The sequence below is a fragment of the Oncorhynchus clarkii genome, chromosome 1 (assembly GCF_045791955.1).
Source record: "Oncorhynchus clarkii lewisi isolate Uvic-CL-2024 chromosome 1, UVic_Ocla_1.0, whole genome shotgun sequence".
Taxonomy (NCBI): Eukaryota; Metazoa; Chordata; class Actinopteri; order Salmoniformes; family Salmonidae; genus Oncorhynchus; species Oncorhynchus clarkii.
Window position 1 is genome coordinate 70,725,617 of NC_092147.1, and position 24,716 is coordinate 70,750,332.

The 24,716-nt window shown below is 42.3% G+C and overlaps 1 protein-coding gene across 1 annotated transcript; it reads right to left on the bottom strand.

Annotated features, from left to right (window-relative positions):
* Positions 1-118: 118 nt before the first annotated feature.
* Positions 119-23,815, bottom strand: LOC139411601 (GTP-binding protein 2-like). The gene is made up of 12 exons (XM_071158170.1): positions 23,368-23,815; positions 20,133-20,159; positions 15,856-16,040; positions 15,412-15,520; positions 15,047-15,244; positions 14,745-14,919; positions 4,541-4,760; positions 3,618-3,753; positions 3,468-3,526; positions 3,034-3,205; positions 2,690-2,854; positions 119-2,356 (listed from the first exon to the last, which is right to left on the bottom strand). The coding sequence occupies exons 1-12, from the start codon at positions 23,578-23,580 to the stop codon at positions 2,171-2,173; spliced, it is 1,845 nt and encodes a 614-aa protein (XP_071014271.1). The 5' UTR covers positions 23,581-23,815; the 3' UTR covers positions 119-2,170.
* Between the last annotated feature and the right edge of the window lie 901 nt (positions 23,816-24,716).

Consider the following 24,716-nt stretch of genomic DNA (forward strand, 5'->3'; position numbering starts at 1 on the left):
TCATGGACCCATTTATTATAGCTTTTCACCAGGGCACCTTTCAGGTTAACAGCCTAACTACACTATTGAGGTGTAGAATCTATTTTAAAAAACACAGACAAAAATAAAGACACAAAAATAAATGCAACAACTTTTTATTTATGGGTATCATAATATACAAACTGGATCTGTACATAAATGTGTGGTACTTCACCCTCCAAACTATTTTTTTTTTTAAGAAAAACAATCCTTGCATCCGTGGTAGAGAACACGTGACACTTGTTGGTGCTGGACTAAAACAGTCTGAACAACAGGTGAATTAAAATTGAGTGAAATTAGAAACCACAACAAATCTATAAAAAACAGAAACATTACTTAGATGCAAAAATTCATTGACATCTGATCAGCTCTTTTCATATTTTGGTTCAAATAGTCATTTTCCCCTCTATGAGTGCACACATAATACCATATGTGCAACAAAAAGAGCACATTTAGTTGCCCCTCTTAAATAGTTTTAATGCCACGTTCACGTGCGGGTTGGAAATAGGAGATTCAGAAATGTCCAACTTGCTAACTGGTTGTAGATACACGTACCACGTTCAACCAGTTAGCAAGTTGGACATTCCAGAGTTCTGAAGCACGTGAACGAGGCATAAATGAGCGAGTGATTTCTCTGCGTCATTCTTTCTAACATGCAATAACTTGACACTTTATAAGGTCAACAGCAGACTTGAACAAACAAATTCAGCAATGAACACCTTTCCCTAATTCATCATCTAGATATCAAAAGTTGTTTCAAGGAGTAGCACCAAATCAAGTTGATTTACCTAAAAAGTTGTAAAACCCTGGGGGGTGTCATGGAAGGGTACTCCAAAAGTAGTTCCACTAGGCACTGTGTTTTACCCCTTCATAATCAGAGACAACAGTAACGTAAGGGAGAAGACAGAAAAAGACAACCTCGGACACGATTGCCGAACAGGGCAGTTTAAACGTGGCAGCACAAAGTGGCCGCTTTTTAAACAATAAGCATAATCAAAACACACAAAGTAGTCACTCTTTGGGAGAAATGGCTGACTATTCCTCAAAGACAGTCAAAATGATCAATAAAATCTCAAATCATTGGAGTAGTTCTGTGAGAGAGTGGAATGGTGTCTATACTGTATGAACTATACTGACCTGAGTGACTAAAGCACTTGAAAAGTAGGTAGCAACACCATTCATTGGTTAGTCGGGCTATTGAGAGGCATTGCTGCGAGTTACAAACATAATTCTCAAACTGTGCCAGAGGAAGGAGAACTTTACTGGGGATGAATATCAGTGAGAGCAAGTTCAAGGTCAAGTTTCACCCATACATCACAAGCTAATAGGAAATGCCTCATCATAAAGTGCCAATGTGAACAACATATTCAAACATGGTATAAGAGGACTTTTGTCACTTTCAGCCAGGCACGGTGCAGGTCATACAAACCAGATGATGTGGGATTATGAAGTTGACAGAGGAGGCATAACAATTCTAACATCCTAGTTCTGTAGCTGCAATAGAAGAAAACGCGCATCGATTTGCCATCACTCCTCTGTCTGCATTTTTAGTTTGTAAACATGCCAGACATCTGGTAACAGAACTCAGTGCCTTTTCAGGTGATAAATAACAGCGTCAGTGTGTGTGGACGCACCTGTGTTTCAGTACACGAATGTATGTTAGAGTGAGAGGCGAGTGTGTGTAAGCACTTCACCCAGAGGTGTGAATCAACTGTGTTTAAGGTGACTGCTGCTTTACACTCATTTCCATAGTCACTATTGGATAGATCTCTGTGCCTTTTGTAACCAGGTCTTCCTTACACCTCAACCTCACCGTGGTGACTGTTGCTAGGTGAACAGGTGACACAGGAGAAAAAAATATACTTCCCTCATTAGTATCTAGAAAAGCACAAGGAAACAATCGAAATAGCAGTTCTTGAAAAGGCTTAAGAAAAGGTTTGGTGACAACAAGGCTTTGGAAAAACAAAGTAAAAGACAGAGGTTGAGGGAAAAGTCGGTTCTTTGCTGAGATGACAGGAGAGGGGCTTTGGAAGAAGCAGGAAGGCTGAAGACGACAGGAGAAAGAGACAGAACCCTCTCCTCCGATGTTCTAGATCCTGGGATCTAGCTGGGACGGCTGTAGTTCTCCTGTTCCACTGGGCGGTTCTGCATTCTAGGCCTCGTCCTCCTCCTCACTCTGTGAGGGCTGTGACTGGGAGACAGGCTGCAGCTTGGTGACCTGGCCTATGCCTTTGGTGGCTCCCTCTCTGAACAGCAGCTTGGCCCCCACCTTCAGGTACTCTGGGTGCTTAATGAACTTAAAACACACCACTGCCTTCTCACCTGTCCTCAGCTCCTCCTGTGGTACACAGATAGATGGATTAGTAGTTTCATGGAAGACTTGTATTGGTTTCATAGAAGAAGACTTGTATAGAATAGCAGGCTAGCAATGAGTAAGGGGGAGCAGGCAAGATTCACGCTATAATAAGGGGTAGGGGACGTTGATAGACATGCTTGATCCGTGAAGTACCTAAAGTATAAACAAATGTAGTACCAAATGTTTTTTCATGTTCTAGTATCGAAAAAGTACCAAAGTTTCGGTATACCGTGCAACACTACTTCATAAAATATTCTGTCTTTGACTGCAGGGTTTACCCAGACAGAGAGGATTGTGGTACGGTGGAGGACTGACCTTGCCGTGCACAGCCTTCACAGTAGCAGTCTGTCTGATGTTGCCCACGTGCACAGTGACCTGGAAGCCCTTGTGGAAGGTCTTGGCGTGGAATAGCAGCACGATCTCCGCCTCAAACAGCCAACAGATAGTGGGGTTCATCTCTGGACTCACCATCACCATACCCTGGGAGGGAACACACAGGAAGTACAGTCATTAAACACAATGAAACGGAACAATGGAAAATATGTTGATATTAGAAATTGAAGGCAAACACTACTGCATAAACCACGATGGACAGAGACGTACAACTCAGTTTCAGCAGCTTGGGTGACATACAAGTACACACAGTTTGAGCGTCTCACCTTGCGTAACAGCGAGCGGTCGAAAGTGTCCAGTGCGAGCGTGGCGGCCTGGCCGGCCCTCAGTACCCTGCATGCTGAGCGGTTCCTCTGGATGCTGCACACTGTCAACTTGAGGAACTGACCAGAGTCTGTAGGACCCACAACCAGCTGCTCCCCCTCACGACAGATACCACTGGATGGATGGAAAGAGATGGATGAGAGTTTGACAGATACCAACGGAGAGAGAGAGAGGGGGAGGAGAGTTTGACAGATACCAATGGATGGACAGTTAGACATACCACCACTACAACATGAGAGAGAGACACAGAGAAATGTAATAAGACAAAGAGGGAAGGTCAGACATATGCTACTCTACAAGGAGAACTAGATAAGAAAAAGGAACATGACAGAGAGGAGAGGACAAGACACTGAGGCTCCTATATCAGTGCACTGACCTGTATAGAGTTCCTCCCACCACTGTCCCCACATCAGGCACTGTGTAGATCTCATCCACCTACAGGGAAAGCACACACGGTCAAAACACACATTTACATGTATGCTATTCATTTACTGTGTGTGTGTGTGTGTCTGTATGTGCGTGTTACCTGGAACTCAGTGAGCTGTTGCATGAGCTCCTCCTGCTCCTTGCTGTTGCTGAGTGGGGGGATGATGTTGAAGAAGACCTTGAGCAGATTCAGACTTTCCCCAGACACACTGGACACGGTGAAGATGGGAGTGATGCTGCACAGGAAACAGCACCACCAGTCAGTCACATGACCAGGGCTATGACAACGCACACCATGACCAACATCAAATGACCAATACAATGTGTACGTACAGTACATTAAGTACACATCATGTACATTGATCATGACACTGCAAGTGTGTGTGTGTGTGTGTGTGTGTGTGTGGAGGATTGACCGTGACAATGTATTGTTAAAATGAGAGGCCGCCTGGATCTTTCATTTAAAGATGCTTGCTACCTTCGGTCTCAACGTAGACTTGATCTGAAGCCATTCTTGTGATTGTGATGTTGCTATCCATTGTAAATGTTTGTTGGCCTATGTAGCCAAATTGTATCTATGATCGAATGTTTTCCATCCATGTTTTTTATGTCCTATTTATATCTGTAATATGTATATCTGTAATATTTACATCTGTTTATCTGTAATATGTATATCTGTAATATGTATATCTGTAATATGTATATCTAATATTTATATCTGTACTATTTATATCTGCATATCTGTAATATTTATATCTGTATATCTATATCTGTTTCTGTAATATGTATATCTGTGTATCTGTAATATGTGTATCTGTATAATTTATATCTAAATCTGTAATTTATATCTGTAATATTTATATCTATAATCAAGCCACACCCAGCCATGATTACAGACACCTGTGTCCTTTCAAAGTATATAAGCTAGTGACCCGCAGTGTGTGTCATTATACCCTGATGAAGACAGCTTGTCTGTCGAAACATTGGTTATTAAATTATTGCATCCGAGCTCTTAGTGTGTACCTGGGTGACTGAGCGAACTGCTGTGCGGCCGTGACGGCATCGTCAGCAGTGGACACCACCAGAGGCACCTTGTTGCAGCCGGGCTGTTTGAGGATGCGCTCTAGCTGCCGGACCGTGCGCTCCACCGTTTCGCGCTTACACAGGTCCACCTTACTGACCACAATGAAGATGGGCACCTTCAGAGCCATGGCCAGACCCAGGTGCTCTCGTGTTGTACCGGCTGGATGGGGCACAGAGAGGGAGGGCACAGGTTAATACGAGTCATGTCCATACATTTCATTGATGTGTCAACACAGATCTCTTATGATTAAAGAGTGTTATGTATGGTGCAGCTTTTGGCTTCACTCACGGATTGAAAAAGCATGCATTCCGAAGCTTATTGATATCCATGTGGTTAAGTACCGTGTTGGGGTGCCAGCAGATGAGACTGCTTATCTAGAGTTTAAACCCCATAGAAAGAGACTGGGACATGAGGCCAGGTTAATAACAACAGGTAAACAAGCCATGACATAGGTTATGACTGTTATGTCATGGAAAGAAGTGTGCAAAGGTGAGAGCAGATAATACAAGAAAACCGAGAGCCCCGTGACATAAATCACACTTTGACACTCAACAATTTGAGATCCCCGGCCATCGGATCTGGATATAGCCTAAAGTTGTATACATATTTCACAATGGCTTTGACCCTAGCCATATGTTGGCTACCTCAAAGTTGATGAGGTCACTGTGCATGTTTTTCTGCTGGGTGTGACTTTGGGAAGGAACGTGAGAGAGTTGAGAGACTGGAGAATTCCGTCACATGCTACTCCACGTGGACTCAAATCATCACAGTCTGATTCCATCACATAATCACATCACATAGGAACCCATTTAAAAACAAAACACACACTGCAAATGTAATTAGCTGTCTGGAGCCAGACTGTTTGTACACAGTCATACGCTTCTTAACACTGAACAAAAATATGAAACGTAACCACTTCAAAAGATTTTACTGAGTTAGTTGATATAAAGAAATCAGTCAAGTTAAGTAGATTGATTAGGTCCTAATCTATGGATATGACTTGACTGTGAATACAGATGGTCACAAATACTTATAAAATGTAAAAAAAACACAAAAAAAACAAGTAGGACCGTGGATCAGAAAACCTGTCCGTTTGTAGTGTGCAGCGCGACACATCTCCTTCGCATTGAGTTGATCAGGCTGCTGATTGTGGCCTGTGGAATGTTGTTCCCACTCCTCTTCAATGTCTGTGCGAAGTTGATGGATATTAGAACAAGCTATCATACACGTCGATCCAGAGCATCCCAAACAAGTTCAATGGGTTCAATGATGTCTGGTGAGTATGCAGGCCATGGAATTACTTGAACATTTTAGCTTCCAGGAATAGTGTACAGATCCTTGCGGCATTATCATGCTAAAACATGAAGTGATGGTGGCGGATAAATGGCACATTTCGTTCTCTGTGCATTCAAATTGCCATTGATAAAATGCAATTGTGTTCGTTGTTCGTAGCTTATGCCTGCCCATACCATAACCCCACCATTCACAACATTGATTTTAGCAAACCACTTGCCCAAACGACACCATACACGTGGTTAGAGATTGTAAGGCCGGTTGGCTGTACTGTCAAATTCTCTAAAACGACGTTGGAGGTGGCTTACGATTGACAAATGAACATTAAATTCTGGCAATTGCATGCTCCCTCAAAACTTGAGACATCTGTAGCATTGTGTTGTGAAAAAATTGCACATTTTAGAGTGGCCCTTTGTCCCCAGCACAAGGTGCACCTGTGTAATGATCATGCTGTTTAATCAGCTTCTTGATATGCCACACCTGTCAGGTGGATAGATTATCTTGGCAAAAAAAAAATCTATGCCCATTAACAGGGATGTAAACAACATTTGTGAGAAATGTTTGTGTATAGGGGATCTTTTATTTCAGTTCTTTAAACATGGGACCAAAACGTCACATGTTGCATTATATTTTTGTTCAGTATAGTTTAAATAAGAACTACAAAACAAGATAAGGAGAGACTACAGTTGGGGGAGAAACAGATTGTAGGCCCTATTTGCAGAGAAAGCATAAGGACACAACAAAAAAAAAAGAGAAGAGGAAAGCAAGATCGAGCATGTAAGAGAGAGAGAGAGAAGCTACAGAGCGTGGGTGAGGGAGAGAGAGAGTGAGAACTTCAGAGTGGGTGTAGCCTACTGTGTGACACTAAAACATCACCTCAAGCTCCCTGTAGTGTGTGGAAAAACACGGCTGCTGACAAGTAAACAAAACAACTATGCTTATGCTCATAAAAAATTACCATTTCTGTAGATCAACAATATGTCTGCATCTTAAGCCAGTGTCTCCCTTATATTAATTTAGCAACAGTGGCCAACCACTGCTAAATTCTTGCCACCACTACAAAAAATGTCAATATTTATATATTTCTACAGTGACAAGCTTTTAAATGGATAGTCGTTAGCTCAATGACTGGAAGTCTATGGGAACAGCTAGCATGTCATTGCGCTGACACTAGTAGCAAAGCACCCCCCCGGTGGGTGAAATGTGAGAGATGTATGGCTGGGTCTGGATATAGGCCACAGAAAGGTCAAGGGCACTGACCCACAACAGTCTAGCGGGACCGAAATAAACCTACCCTCTCAGCTGAGACAGATTGTATTTGCATGCTGGCAAACCAAACATAACTTACACTGTGTGTGTGTGTTAGGGGGCACGGCTACATGGTGTCATAATGAGCCAACTTATTCCTCTGCTTTTATGGGCCCCATCAAGAGGCATGTCTTGGCTCAACATGATGCCTCAACAGAGCTCTGTAAACATCCCCCCCCTCACTGAGTGGAAAGTATCTGTGTGTGCATGTGCTAGCAAGAGAGGCATGCCTTGAAAAGCCTGCAGCTTCGCCGATCAGCTGATCTGATTAATTGTCACATGCTTCGTAAACAACAGGTGTAGACTAACAGTGAAATGCTTACTTAAGGGAGAGGTGAAGCTGGTTGGGAGAACGCCAAGAGTGTGCAAAGCTGTCATCAAGGCAAAGGGTGGATATTTTGAAGAATCTCAAATATAAATATATTTAGATTAGTTCAACACTTTTCTGGTTACTACATGATTCCATGTGTGTAATTTGATAGTTTTGATGTCTTCACTATTATTCTACAATGTAGAAAATAGTAAAAATAAATAAAAACCCTTGTATGAGTAGATGTGTCCAAACTTTTGACTGGAATTAACATCAGCTAACTATGTGTATGTGACCAACAACATTTGATTTGATTTGTGAGTGTGTGGGTAGACAAAAAGTGTGTTAAAAAAATAAAAAAATGTCAATGTAGATAGTCCGAGTAGCTATTTGGTTAACTACACTGAAACAACAACAAATGAAACATGCAAAGTGTTGGTCCCATGAGTTTCATCAAAAACTTATCCCAGAAATGTTCCATACGCACAAAAAGCTTCTCTTAAATTTGATGCATAAATTTGTTAGGTTAGTGAGCATTTCTCCTTTGCCAAGATAATCATCCACCAGACAGGTGTGGCATATCAAGAAGCTGACTAAACAGTATGATCATTATTACATAGGTGCACCTGGTGCTGAGGACAATAAAAAGGCCACTAAAATGTTCAGTTGTGTCACACAACACCACAGATGTCTCAAGTTGAGGAAGCATGCAATTGGCATGCTGACTACAGGAATGTCCACCAGAGCTTTTGACCGAGAATTGAATGTTCACTTCTCTACCTTAAGCTGTCTCCAACATCGTTTTAGGGAATTTGGCAGTATGTCCAACTGGCCTCACAACTGCAGACCACATGTATGGCGTTGTGTGGGCAAGTGGTTTGCTGATGCCAATGTTGTTAACAGAGTGCCCCGCGTGGCAGTGGGTTTATGGTATGGACTGGCATAAGCTATGGACAACGAACACAATTTCATTTTATCGATGGCAATTTCAATGCACAGAGATACCGTGATGAGATCCTGAGGCCCATTGTTGTGCCATTCATCTGCCACCATCACATCCTGTTTCAGCATGACAATGCATGGCCCAATGTTGCAAGGATCTGTACACAATTCCTGGAAGCTGAAAATGTCCCAGTACTTCCATGGACTGCAAACTCACCAGATGTCACCCATTGAGCATGTTTGGGATGCTCTGGATCGACAGCTTGTTCCAATATCCATAAACTTTGCACAGACATTGAAGATGAGTGGGACAACATTCCACGGGCCACAATCAACAGCCTGATCAACTCTATGCGAAAGGAGATGTGTCACACAGCATGAGGCAAATGGTGGTCACACCAGATACTGACTTATTTTCTGATCCATGCCCCCCCTAAAAGGTATCTGTGACCAACAGATACATATCTATATTTCCAGTCATGTGAAATCCATAGATTAGGCCCTATTTTATTTAAATTGACTGATTTCCTTATATGAACTGTAACTTAGTAAAACGTTTTAAATTATTGCATGTTGCATTATATTTTTGTTCAGTATATTTATGGCTTAAGGGGTAGAAGCTGCTCAGGAGCCTTTTTGTCCCCGACTTAGCAGGCCGGTCCCCTTCTTATCCAACATTAATGCTTGACTATTGACAGTTTTCTATATCTGGACCCATAGCCAATATGGGCCAGCTTCTCCATGGTCTTTTGGCGGGTCACAGAGAATACACCAGACAAGGCCTATTCCTTACACAGATCCATTTCTCGGTTTTATAATTAAAGTCTGTGCTCTGACGTTGCAAGGCGTGTCTGTCTGTGTGTCCCATGGATGGTCCTCATACCTGATCCATATCCCCCATGACATTAGTCTGACTTCAGAATCACTACCTGGCTGGGCCAGTGAAACAGAGAGGGAGGTGGTATGGCAGGTTGTGTAACCTGTGCACATACCATAACAGACAAGTAAACACATTGCTGAAGGTCACTTTCCAAACAAACATGCCCGTGTCTGGTTACTAGTTATGCAAATGTAAAATTAGAGTATAAAGACAGCTCAGGAATTTGGTACATTAGACTTACAATATTTCCATGGATAAATCGATCAATGTTTTGATCTGTTTGGTGGACTATTTTGACCAACCAACATACAGTACCTTCTGAAAGTAAATCGGGCCCCTTGACGTTTTCCACATTGTTACATTACAGCCTTATTCTAAACTGGATACCATTTTCTCTCAATCCACACACACACAAAATGCCCCATAATGACAAAGCAAAAACAAGTTTTTCAAAATGTCCGATAAAATTAAAAAATACCTTATTTACATAAGTATTCAGACTCTTTGCTATGAGACTCAGGTGCATCCCGTTTCCATTGATCATCCTTGACATGTTTCTAAAACTTGATTGGAATCCACCTGGGGTCAATTCAATTGATTGGACATGATTTGGAAAGGTACAGCAGCATGGTGGTGGCAGCAGCATGGTGTGGGAATGTTTTTCAGCGGCAGGGACTGGGAGACGAGTCAAGATCGAGGCTGAACAGAGCAAAGTACAGAGATTCTTGATGAAAACCTGCTCCAGACCGCTCAGGACCTCAAACTTGGGCGAAGGTTCACCTTCAACAGGATAACGACCCTAAGCACACAGCCAAGACAACGCAGGAGTGGCTTCAGGAAAAAGTCTCTGAATGTCCTTGAGTGGCCTAGCCAGAGCCCGGACTTGAAAATAGCTGTGCAGCGACGCTCCCCATCCAACCTGACAAGAGCTTGAGATGATATGCAGAGAAGAAAATGGGAGAAACTCCCCAAATACAGGTGTGCCAAGCTTGTACCGTCATACCCAAGAAGACTCCAGGCTGTAATCGCTGCCAAAGGTACCTCAACAAACTACTGAGTAATGGGTCTGAATACTTATATTAATTTGATATCCGTTTTTTTTATACACCAGTAAAAATGCCTAAAGACCTGTATTTATGCTTTGTCATTATGGAGTAAGGGGGGGAAGAAACCATTTAATCAATTTTAGAATCATCTGTAATCTAACAAAATGTGGAAAAAGTAAAGTGTTCTGAATAATTTCCCAATTAAGTAACTCAGAAGAAGTCATACAAACTGTCTGCAACAAAAGCAAATCTCATTCACCAGCTGCAGCTGAAAAGTTTCCACCTGTCTCTGTTCTGGGAGAAATAGAGGCCGGGTGACGCATGTCAGCATGGCCGAGTAAGTCACTGCGTTCAGGTCGCAGTCTCCCCTGGAGGCGTGGGATCAAATCCCACTTCTGACATTAACATTTTGGTTAACCCTCACAACTAATAGGTGAACAAATGAATAATGTTGTTACAACAACACAGCCTAAAGGTATTCAATAATCCTGGAACCCAGAAGCAGCCATGATGTCTGGAAAGTTATGAACACGTCTGCAAGGACAGTGAGCCAATTAATACTGTTGTCAAAAGAACACTTAAAGGAGCAGTAGGTAGCTTTATGGGTGACCTGAACTAATTCACGTAGAAATGAGAGTTCTAAGATCTGTCATTCTCATTGAAAGCAATGGGGTAAGTTTTGTTTTTGCTCTTTTTACCCCAGCTTCAAACAGAAGAAAATACAATATTTTTGTTTATTGAATAGATTTCACAGCATTTTAGAAAGTACAATGATTCTCTGTCAAATAAACTGAAATTAGGCGAACCAGTCGAATTTTAGCAACCAGGAAATGGCAGAGCGATTTCTGCCTATTGTAGCTTTAAGTAGAGGGGAAGCGGCGATGCGAGAGGATTTACTCTTGCCCAAAATCTGTCTGCATGATATAAGCCCTTTATTGGTCTATGAGAGAGGGTCAAGTTACGTGAGGCTTATTTAATCTAATAGACATTTCATAATGTTTAGGCTATTACAAAAGTAATGACATAAGTGGATGCACCTGGCATTCTGGCAACTTTGAGAAAAACTACTAAGTTGTGCTGGTTGTTCACAAGCGTATCTGGCCTCTCATTGGCTTCAAATCATTGAGGACATGTATTTCTATTGTTAGAGCGGTCACTCTGTTGATTTTGTCAATATAATAGATATTTTCCCTAAGGTATTCAGATCATCTTAGATCCCAGAAGCAGCCAATGGCACCTGACTGTTAGACATGTAGGTGAGTTAGGAGGAAAGATAAACATGTCAGGTTGGCCAAGCGGTCTAAGGCTCTGCGTTCAGGATGCAGTCTCCCCTGGAGGCTTGGATTCAAATCCCACGTCTGACAACATTTTAGTTGTTCCTGGCAACTAAGAGTGCAAATCAATAGTGTCATACTAAATACCTATTGTAAATGTAGGAGTAACAGCCAAAACCTGAAACAGGGCAAGAGGCTTTAACTTGGCAGGCTGCCTACATTTCCCTTGAGGCACTCAAGCTCACTCTGATATCCAGGCAGTAAAGTATGGTGTTGGCAGACAAGCAGATACCACTGCTTATCTATAGAGTTAGAAACTCAGAGAGAGGGAGTCTTGGTATCACGTGACTGTTAGATATGACAGTTGCACATTAAGCTAAACATATCAGGGTGGCCAAGCGGTCTAAGTCACTGCGTTCAGGTCGCAGTCTCCCCTGGATGCGTGGGTTCGAATCCCACTTCTGACAACAATTTTTTAGCTAATCCTGACAAATGACAGAAAGAAATGGATAAAGGAAAAGGTAATGAACTATTCAGTAACCACTGAAAGATAATCTCTAAATTAAAAAAAAGGCTAAGCAAGGGTGCCGCCTGTGTGTCCGTTTCCTTTCCTTCCGATAAAGCTATTTTAGACTGTCTCCTCTTCCTCAGTCATGACCACTGATCTGGGAGGACTTGAAAGGTGAAAGCAATATTAAGGACACCCATCCAGCCCCTCCAAGTATTAGTACAAAGGAACGGAAAGGAAACAAGAGCAGAATGCCTTTGAAAGCCTTGGGACAGTGGTGAACTTCAAGAATCGGAACCTTTCCTGTAGCGTCAGCACTGACATCCCAAGTGTCTGCTTACTAACACAACAGGTGTCTGTCCTTTGGTGATCTACAGACCAGCATCTGTTAGGGGGCTCAGAGGAACGCCGGTTAGTCTGGGACTTGATTTTGACAGGGGGAGGGGTGGCAGGGGTAGTCTGTTACATAAGCCCAGATAGCAGTGCGTTTTTGTTTTTTTTGCAGTGTGTTTGTACAGCCGTACTGCCCAGCTTGGAACTTAGCTAGCCTGCCAACTACAGGAGAGAGAGAAGGTTGGAGTAGATTGGAGTCAGATTGTGCAATACTCCTGCTTAGGGCTGTCACCTACTAAGGAAAATCTTGGTCGACCGAAAGTCTGTTCTTCCCGAACAATCGATTGCTCAACATTTTTAAACGTGTATTTTTCCATATATAAAACACACAGTACACGCTTTAATAAAATCAACTATGTGTACTGAACTCGTCTGATGCTTTAAATGGTTTGAAGCATCAAGAGGGCGCCAGAGATCTAGATAACCAGAAAAAATAAATAAAACTATTTTCCTCCTACTCCTGCCATTACTCCCCTGAAGTTGCCGGTAATAGGCTACACGAGGAGTCTGCAACCTTTCATGTTGAATGCCAATTTATTTGACAATTTCTACTGAGATGTGAAAAAAAATAACTTTATTTAACTAGGCAAGTCAGTTAAGAACAAATTCTTATTTTCAATGACGGCCTAGGAACAGTGGGTTAACTGCCTGTTCAGGGGCAGAACGACAGATTTGTACCTTGTCAGCTCAGGGGTTTGAACTTGCAACCTTCCAGTTATGGTTTTCAAATGCACATTTTTGTTAAACAGTTTCGTTTAATTTATAATAAAATCTTCACCTCTCAAAATCATTCATGTGTGGTTAATCAAAATTCTATCCAAATCTAAATGAAAAATGGTACAAACCTAAAAAGTAACTGATTGCCATTGCCAACTATGTAAAAATAGCCGACAAAGCGAACAAAAATAAAACATTCTAGCCTGTAGTTAGAAAATATCCTGATTAAAAATAAATTTCCTATGAATCACCTCGTTTCAGACAGGCCATGTGTCACCAAACTTGAAACATTGAATCAACTATTAACTTGGGCCAGCCCAAAGCTTGCACTAGCAAACTTGCAACATTGTATAAATATTCTGGGACCTCAGTTTCCTGAGCCAGTGAGCACAGGACAGACACAGCTGTAGGATATTTGCGCAGGGGATAAGAAGCCGTGCTTGACTTGGGCAGGAGCTCGTCGGAGCTTGGTACCGACACCTCAAATGTTCTACTGCTCGAGTTCCCGTTCCTCTTATAGAATATGAGCTCAAAGGTATTGTGGAGCTCCTGCACCTAAATAAACTCAGCAAAAAAAGAAATGTCCTCTCACTGTCAACTGCATTTATTTTCAGCAAACTTAACATCTGTAAATATTTGTACGAACATGACAAGATTCAAAAACTGAGACAAACTGAACAAGTTCCACAGACATGTGACTAACAGAAATAGAATATGTCCCTGAACAGGGGGGGGGGGGGGGGGTCAAAGTCAAAAGTAACAGTCAGTATCTGGTGTGGCCACCAGCTGCAGTAAATACTGCAGTGCATCTCCTCCTCATGGACTGCACCAGATTTGCCAGTTCTTGCTGTGAGATGTTACCCCACTCTTGCACCAAGGCACCTGCAAGTTCCCAGACATTTATGGGGGGGGGGGGGGGGCTTAGCCCTCACCCTCCAATCCAACAGGTCCCAGACGTGCTCAATGGCCATGGCAGAACACTGACATTCCTGCCTTGCAGGAAATCACACACAGAATGAGCAGTATGGCTTGTGGCAATGTCATGCTGGAGGGTGATGTCAGAATGAACCTGCAGGAAGGGTACCGCATGAGGGAGGAGGTAGCGTTGAGATTGCTTGCAAAGCTCAGTCCGATGATGCTGTGACCGCCCACCTCCAAAATCGATCCCGCTCCAGGGTACAGGCCTCAGTGTAACGCTCATTCCTTCAACGATAAACACGAATAACTGACCTTTAGGAGGCATCACCTGCCTTGGACAAGCACAGAATTCATGTAAACCAGGGGTAGGCAACTAGAATTAGCCGTGGGTTGACAATTCTTTGCTGAAAACTTTGGGGGAACAAAAAATGATAATCACAGGTGGCTGGTCTTGGCCTGCGGGCAGCCTGTTGCCGACCCCTGACGTAAACCAACAAAAAGCGATTTTAACAAACAACCACAGAGTCTGGGTCAAGTGTAGCAGTCAGACTCACCGATGCCTGTGTTTGCACTGACCACCAGCATGGCAAAGTCTGGGCAGTAGCTGGTCAGGCCAAAGATGGTTGTCTTCAGGTACTTGTGGTGGCCGGCCAAGTCAATGAACGTGATCATTTTAGAGGCACTCTCACATATCTCCTCTGCTGTCCGCGACTCACTGTAGTTCACCACCTAAGGGACACAAGAGGTCAAAGGAAAAAAAAAAAAAAAAAAAATCACAAGCCAACCTCCTTTCATCTATTACTGGTCATGAAAAAGCCTTTTGAGAGTTTGGGACATGGCCAGTCCTTTCCCTCACCTCGCCTTTGCTGTTGAAGCCGAGAATCTCAAAGCTGATGCTGGAGGTGCGTCCTGTCTGGATCTCGTGGAGGTGTCTGAAGAGGTTGAGTCTGGCCCGGCCTCGCCCGTTATCCAGCTCACCCTGTGTCAGCACACCTAGCAGGGTGGACTTTCCTGAGTCCACGTTACCCAGCACAGCCACCCGCAGGTCCAGGAACTAAATACAAAAACACGCATATAACATAGTATGAATGTTGACCTAGTCACACATAGCAAACTTATCAGCAAATGTTGTAGTAGTAGTACGACAAGTAGTGACTCTCGCTGTCTACAGCCAATGTAAACACACTTAACGGCTTATGAGCTTCTCATGAGGTCACTAACCTGCTGGTCGTCTGGCACCTTCCTTATGAGAACCTCAGCTATCTTACGAGGGATATCAGCATCATGGTCCACCTCTCTCTCTCTGAGAATGGTGATGTCAGCCCCAACCCTTCAAGTCAAAAGTATATGAAAAGAGTCAATTACACGTACAACATTGGCCCAGAAATACTTCTGGTACAAGTATACGAGAAGAGTATACGGTCTAAGACACTGCATCTCAGTGCTTGAGGCGTCACTACAGACAACCTGGTTCAAATCCCTACTATCACAAATGGCCGTGATTGGGGAAGCCATAGGGAGGCGCACAATTGGCCCAGCGTCATCCGGGTTTGGCCAGTGTAGGCAGTTATTGTAAATTATAATTTGTTCTTAACTGACTTGCCTAGTTAAATAAAGGTTACATTTAAAATTTAAAAATCTAAACAGTTGGTGTGTGGGTCGTACTTCTCTGCCATCCTGCCTAGGGTCTTTAGCGATGACCTCAGGTCTTCCTCTGATAGGCCCACCAGCATGCCGTTGTCATCGACACCAATCTGATAGACAGCCTCACCCCGCCCCTCCTGTAGTCGCCATTTCATCTGTGTGGCCAGGTGTTCAAAGCGGTATTGCGTGGGGTCGATCAGCTTCAGCTGTAGAGGGGGATAGGAAGCTGAGACTAAAGAGCTGAAGGAATGGTATGGCTAATACCTCGGTTCAGGTAAATAAATGGCTAACGCCTCTGTTCAGGCCAATTAATGTTTCTAGTTTGCACTTTGCAGGTGGTGAAAATAACTAATACTGTAAGTAGGATGTCTTTGTACATTTGTTTGGAGGCAGCAGCTGCCCCGGGCCCTAAAAATGACAGTGCTAATCCACTGTGGTAGGACATGAACATGGGTTGCAGCCAGACTATTCACTGCTCTTTGGTCATAATACACCTTTACATACAGAACAGAAGAGTGAAACAAAGCTACATCCAGTCTTTTCCACGAGCGCCGGCTGTCGGCTAAACAGCCAATGACAGGCTCATTTTCAGCCAGCTACTTTTTCCAATTCAATTAACTAAGCTACTTTTCAAAAAAGTCAACCGATCCCTCTCCCGCTAGAAGAAACAATATACATCTTCTAGCAATCTATTGACTTTAAACATCAGCTATCTGAGCAGCTAACAGATCGCCGCAGCTGTACATAGTCCATCTGTAAATAGCCCACCCAATCTACCTACCTCATCCCCATATTGTTTTTATTTACTTTGCTGCTCTTTTGCACACCAGTATCACTACTTACTCACCATCATCATCTACTCATCTATCACTCCAGTGAAAATCTGCTAAATTGTAATTACTTTGCTATGATGGCCTATTTATTGCCTTACCTCATGCCATTTGCACACACTGTATATAGACTTTCTTTTTTTTCTATTGTGTTGTTGTTGTTCATTCCATGTGCAACTCTGTGTTGTTTCTGTCACACTGCTTTGCTTTATCTTGGCCAGGTCGCAGTTGTAAATGAGAATGTGTTCTCAACTAGCTTACCTGGTTAAATAACGGTGAAATAAAACAAAATAATATATATATATTTTTTTAAATAGGCGCTTGTCACTCACAAAGCGAGCGATGACCGAGAAAAACTGCTTTGTTTCGCCTTCCGATGTGCAGTGTGATTTGTCTGCGTTGTGGTTGGTTGAAGTCAAATGTCCTTACATGCAGGGGGAGTGCATGATGCTTCTTCATCTTCTCTGTGAGTGAATTTCATTTTACTTGCATATACACCTATACCTTTTCAGTTCGCAAGGTGTAAAGTATGAGCAAATGTGCAAGTTGTGGTTTATACCAAAATAAATTGCTGCCATAGCGAAAATACAGTTGAAGTCAGAAGTTTACATACACTTAGGTTGGAATCATTAAAACTCGTTTTTCAACCACTCCACAAATTTATTGTTAACAAACTATAGTTTTGGCAAGTCGGTTAGGACACATACTTTGTGCATGACAAGTCATTTTTCCAACAATTGGTAACAGACAGATTTCACTGTATCACAATTCCAGTGGATCAGAAGTTTACATAAACTAAGTTGGAAAATTCCAGAAAATGTCAAGGCTTTAGAAGCTTCTGATAGGCTAATTGACATGATTTGAGTCAATTGGAGGTGTACCTGTGTATGTATTTCAAGGCCTACCTTCAAACTCAGTGCCTCTTTGCTTGACATCAATGGAAAATCAAAAGAAAATCAGCCTGGACCTCAGAAATAAATTCTAGACCACAACTGTGGTTCATCCTTGGGATCAATTTCCAAACGCCTGAAGGTACCACGTTCATCTGTACAAAGAATAGTACGCAAGTATAAACACCATGGGACCATGCAGCCGTCATACCGCTCAGGAAGAAGACGCGTTCTGTCTCCTACAGATAAACATACTTTGGTACGAAAAGTGCAAATCAATCCCAGAACAACAGCAAAGGACCGTGTGAATATGCTGGAGGAAACAGGTACAAAAGTATCTATATCCACAGTAAAACAAGTCCTATATCGACATAACCTGAAAGGCCGCTCAGCAAGGAAGAAAACACTGCTTCAAAAATGCCATAAAAAGCCAGACCACGGTTTGCAACTGCACATGGGGACAAAAATCGTACTTTTTGGAGAAATGTCCTCTGGTCTGATGAAACAAAAATTTAACTGTTTGCCCATAATGACCATCGTTATGTTTGGAGGAAAAAGGGGTAGGCTTGCAAGCCAAAGAAGACCATCCCAACCGTGAAGCACGGGGGGGGGGGGGGCAGCATCATGTTGTGGGGGTGCTTTGCTGCAGGAGGGACTGCTGCACTTCACAAGATAGATGGCATCATGAGGAAAGAAAATGATGCGGATATATTGAAGCAACATCTCAAGACATCAGTCAGGAAGTTAAAGCTTGGTCACAAATGGGTCTTCCAAATGGACCTTAAGCATACTTACAAAGTTGTTGCAAAATGGCTTAAGGACAACAAAGTCGAGGTATTGGAGTGGCCATCACAAAGCCCAAACCTTAATCTTATAGAAAATGTGTGGGCAGAACTGAAAAATTGTGTGCGAGCGAGGAGGCCTACAAACCTGACTCAGTTACACCAGCTCTGAGGAGGAATGGGAAAAAATTCACCCAACTTATTGTGGGAAGCTTGTGGAAGGCTACCCAAAACGTTTGACCCATGTTAAACAATTTAAAGGCAATGCTACCAAATACTAATTGAGTGTATGTAAACTTCTGACCCACTGGGAATGTGATGAAAGAAATAAAAGCTGAAATAAATAATTCTCTCTATTATTCTGACATTTCACATTCTTAAAACAAAGTGGTGATCCTAACTGACCTAAGACAGGGAATTTGTACTCTGATTAAATGTCAGGAATTGTGAAACACTGAGTTGAAATGTATTTGGCTAAGGTGTATGTAAACTTACAACTTCAACTGTATTTCTGCGTTTTGTTTCATAGTGGGTAGCTAATCACAAAGAACCATATAAATAAGAATGATTTCTTATTTCTATGCAAACAACTGAGTCTCACATAACCCACCTCACATCCAGTAACAGTGCCTGGGGCATTGCATGCACTGAGTGAAGTGCTGAAAGACTAATTTTTAGAACCGCACCAGCATAGAAGCTGGTCGAATTTAGCCGGAAGTCTACTGAAGTTTGACTTTGTCCTTAGTTTCTTGGCTTTTTACATAATTTTGTTCACACACACACACACACACACACACACACACACACACACACTAGATTGTTATCCAACGTTTGTTTGATCTTGATCAACTGCTACTAGCAAAGGGATGTCAGAGAATCTCATCTATCAGACAGACAAATCACACCGTTACCACGGTAAAAAGTGTCAGCTAAATATTTGTCACACCCAAATGACTCAAATATTTGAGGGCACATTGTACTTTATTGGGCATGGAAAACACCCCAAAATGTTTATTCATTTGCAGTGTTTGTCCTATATTTTTGGGATGGTAAAACGTTTTCAGTGTAACGTTTGTGTAAAGTATTCAGATATAAAGTACGTAGAATTAACAATCACCAAAATAAAAAATAGACAGTCAGGGAAAAAAATTGCATGTAAAGTGTTGGTCCCTCGTTTCATGAGCTGAGATAAAACATCCCAGTATTTTTCCATACACACAAAAACCTTATTTCTCTCAAATATTGTGCACAAATTTGTTTCCACCCCTGTTAGTGAGCATTTCTCCTTTGCCAAGATAATCCATCCACCTGACAGGTGTGGGATATCAAGAAGCTGATCAAACAGCATGATCATTACACAAGTGCACCTTGTGCTGGGGACAATAAAAAGCCACTCTAAAGTGTGCAATTTTGTCACAAAACAAAATGCAACAGATGTCTCAAGTTAAGGGAGCGTCAAATTGGTACGCTGACTGCAGGAATGTCCACCAGAGCTGTTGCATGTTCATTTCTCTACCATAAGCCACCTCCAACGTCATTTTAGAGAATTTGGTAGTATGTCCAACCAGCCTCAACCACAGACCAGGACCTCCACATCCGGCTTCTTCACATGTAGTGATAAACTAGGGCTAGGCTATTCACTTGTAAAGTAAAGCTGAAATATAGACAACCAATGATGGAGGTAAGATTATTGGAAACTGGAAGGGCCTTCCATCAGCTGACAACTGCTATTCTCCAGTAATGAGTGAACAAAGGTGTGTGTCATGACACATGTATAACATTGTATTTCAGCTTACCTTGTACTCTATATTCCCCTCTTCAGCCTGAAAGAGAGGAGAGGACAGCATTGTTATGTTGGACAGAAGAGAACTGAGACAAATGGTGCCTACTGTTCTCTAAAAAGGCACAAAGAACCCCAATCTGACTGAAAGAGCAGTATCCAACAGTAAATGAATGGAGTGGGTAGTTGGAAGAACTTTAAAGCTGCTACATTGTTTCAACTAGCCATAAAAGAGTCTACATGCAAATAGAACTGTAAAGTGATGCAATGTTGGCTTAAATTGCTCTTTGAGTAGAGATTTCCTGATTATTCTGTGAACTAAAGACCACATACAGGCAGCCAATAGCATAGTCAATGGAAAAACAATAAGCCCAACATCATTGGTCACCAAACGGTTGATCACGATCGGCTGGTCATCTCCAAGGCATTCCTAGTCAATCGTCAAAATATTTCTGTAAAAAACCCAACAATAAAGTGCTACTCGCGCTGTTGGGGGTAAGTACACCCGATTCAGCTGCCCTGAGGCTGGGTAAGCGAAGTGTTCCCATTTTGTACCATCTCATGTGTCTGAAGGTACAAATCAAGTGCACTATATGCCTACCGCTGGCTGGCTCAGATTAGTGTCGGCAGTAACGGAGTAGGCGTAAAAGAAAGCTATAGGAAAGTTGGTACGGTGAAAAAAAAAAGTGTTTTACCATGAATAGTGAGACTCAAAGAATACAGGAAAGAGCTGCTGTTAAAAAGAAAATGTATGAGCGAGTTCATGTTTGTTCTTAATCAGCACTGTCACTTTTTATTCAACCATAAAATGTGTGTTCTTCCTAAATCCACTTGCGCTATAACCAGCACTGCAGCTGTACTGAATGAGTAGGAAAGTGTATTGATGGGTTTGCGTTGTTATTATTAGCAGTTTGTGTCTTAATATCAAGGAATATTTCACTTTCTCTGCCCATAAGAGTAACATGAATTTGTGCACAAGGTAGAAATAATCCGGTGCGTCTCGAGTTTCAATCAACTGGAAGACTGTCGCTTTTTGGTCAGTGTCAGCAGAGGAAAGGGAGGTGGACCATCAGTCTGCTACTCTCTCCCTCCACTGAGACTGACCATCAGTCCAGTAAAATAAAAACAAAAAGAAAAATATTGAAATGTATGCTCACTCAGCTGTACCTCACAAGTAATACAACAACTGTTCTATTACCGGTGCGATCATATAGCCTACCTCAAACCTTGAAATATATATATTTTTTTAAAGGGTTCGAACAATGCATTGGCAGGACAAGTCAAGCAAAGCCAATATGCAGTGACAATGTATTGGGCCGATAGCCTACTGCACAAGCCTCATTGTTACAGTAATGTTTTAATAGGGTAATGTTGTATAGGCTTACATTTAAGTCATGTTAATAAATAAATCAAAAATCTGAGTGGTAGATCTCAGCTTGCATTTTTACTCAGAAAGTGATCTTGACTCAGAAAAGGTTGGTGACCACTGCCCTACATAATGGGAATTCTAAATGGTCATGGCAGACCACTGACATTCCAGTCTTGCAGGAAATCGTGCACATAACGAGCAATATGGCTGGTGGAATTGTCATGCTGGAGGGTCATGTCAGGATGAGCCTGCAGGAAGGGTACCACATGAGGGAGGAGGATGTCTTCCCTGTAACGCACAGAGTTGAGATTGCCTGCAAAGCTATGTCCGATGCTGTGACCGCCCACCTCCAAATCGATCCCGCTCCAGAGTACAGGCCTCAGTGTAACGCTCATTCCTTTGAAGATAAAAGCAAATCCAAACATCACCCCTGTAAAGACAAAAACGCGACCCATCAGTGAAGAGCACTTTTTGCCAGTCCTGTCTGGTCCAGCGACGGTGGGTTCGTGGAAATAGGCGACATTGTTGCCAGTGATGTCTGATGAGGACCTGCCTTACAATAGGCCTACAAGCTCTCAGTCCAGCCTCTCTCAGCCTATTACGGACAGTCTGAGCACTGATGGAGGGATTGTGCATTCCTGGTGCAACTCGGGCAGTTGTTGCCATCATGTACCTGTCCCGCAGGTGTGATGTTCGGATGTACGGATCGTGTGCAGGTGTTGTTACACGTCGTCTGCCACTGCGAGGACGATCAGCTGTCCTTCCCGTCTCCCTGTAGCGCGGTCTTAGGCTTCTCACATTACATATATTGCAATTTATTGCCCTGGCCACATCTGCAGTCCTCATGCCTCCTTGCAGCATGCCTAAGGCACGTTCACGCAGATGAGCAGGGGCCCTGCCGTTTGTAAGCCGTTTGTAAGCTGTTAGTGTCTTAAAGACCATTCCACAGGTGTATGTTCATTAATTGTTTATGGTTCATTGAACAAGCATGGGAAACAGTATTTAAACCCTTTACAATGAAGATCTGTTAAGTTACGGATTTTGCCGAATTGTATTTGAAAGACAGGGTCCTGAAAAGGGAAGTTTATTTTTTTGCTCTGAGTGAGTGGGAGAGTGAGAGTGAGATACATATATATATATATATACACACACACACACACAGCAGCCCAAGTTCAAGTCCATGGGAAAGAAAGCTAAAAGACTAAGTAATAAACTATAGCTAATTATTATGTGAAGAAGCTCTATTCTATCAAAATCTCTCTGGGGGAGAAAGCAATTCATCAGCTCTGCAGAGGATTTCAGTGGCGTCTGCTTTGGTTCAGTCCTCTACACTCAGCAGGCGAGAACGCCGTCCCTTTTCTATTTACAAACACAGCTGTTCAAGATTTTTTTGGCTAGCTAGCTAGTAACGTTAGTCAACAAACCATTGGACACAATTATACAAATTATTAAAAGGGAACGATCTGGCTAACTTGGCTATAGTAGTTTTACTGCAACTATTCAGTTCAATAAACAACCAACGCTGCTACAATGTATTTTGTACAGCCAGCTAACATAACTAGCTAGCTATAGCTACTTGCTACGTGTCACTGCATCTGAAGCCAGGAAGCTAGCTAATAGTGTAAAAATGACTTTCTGCTTGCAGACACTTGCTTCAAAACGGACAGTCAGTTCACAAGAACTTCCAACAGAAGATGATTACAAACATGTTTTTGGACAATATGCATGCATACAAGTATGGTATGCACAAACAAATTGTAAGAGTTTTTAGAAAATAATTGGCGGGTAATAAACTTGCAAGCCATTTCTCGTTAGTCAGCTAGCTAACGTTAGCTAGCTACTGTACCACCCAATTGCAGGCTACGGAAGCATATCTGCTTACCTCTGGGGGTAGATTAGCCGGGGGAAGATATGGGGGGTTATTGCTTGGTTTGGAGTTTCGGGATGACCGACTCTTAGCTTTTTTGGCATTCTTCAAACACTTTTTAGAACTCATTCCGAAGCCATTCCCCGAACTAACGTTAGATCCAACTCCTTGGCAACCAGACTTCTGCCCGGAACCTGAACCAAAAAGCTCTGATACCCGCGAATCCATTACTTCGGAACCGTGTGTACGCTAGCTATGTACGATTTTAAATAGAAAACGTCCTAAAACCGAGACATTCAAGCGTATTTTTAATGGTGAGAGTTTCAAAAAAAAAAATGTAAAAAGCGAGAACAACTCAACTGCCAGCTGTTTAGGGTTCCTGCCCCCACTACAAAGTGGACAATAACAACTCCGCGTCATTGACTCGTTTTGAGTTGACAGCGGATCTACGTCAGACCTATATAATTCATATTTAAAGTAGCTTGCTACGTCAGTACATTTCATCAATACAAAATATTTGGGCTTGTTCGACATTGCAGCCCACAGTGCAAGTGACTTCCGAACGATTGATCTACAAATCAACTTGCATCAAAATAATGACTCAATATTATTTTTAGATCATTCAGTCAATCACAATTTACCCATGGTAGGCTACATCACGGTTTTGACACGGCCAAAATTAGCTACTTAGAGGTGTATTCATATTACCTATATTTGAAGATTAAGTAAACTTTTAAATAACTTTCCAACTGATTGTGTAGCAATACCATTTGTTAGAAATGTTGAGTTAATACAAGTTAAGATATGTATTTTAACCTAACCAATAGGCCTAAACTTTATGAGGTTACATTGTTACTACTGGGATCAACTTGTATGAACATGTATACTGTTCAATAGTACCACCATGTGGTCATACACAAAAAATAATATTGGCTTTTGGGGAGGTGCATCTGTGACAGCCAAAAGTTGCACACTATTTGGTTTTCCAACAGCAAGGTTCAGTGCAACATGGCAGTGTTGCCATTGTTTATACGTTTTCCTTTGTAATTTTGAAATAAGCCTTGTATCCAACCCCCATATCACACACAAACTGTAAATATGCACTCAGTGTCCAGTTTTCAAGGTACACCCATCTAAAATATATAAAACAAATATTTGTCACATAGACCTTACCGTGAATGGCGTTGTTTATTAATGATTTTTGAGCCCATAACCAACAATGCAAAGTTGGTTAAGGGCTCAAAAGTGGCGCAGCGATCTAAGGCACTGCTTCTCCGTGCCAGGGGTGTCCCTGGTTCAAATCCAGACTGTCTCATCTGGCTGTGATTGTGAGTCCCATAGGGTGGTGCACAATTGGCCCAGTG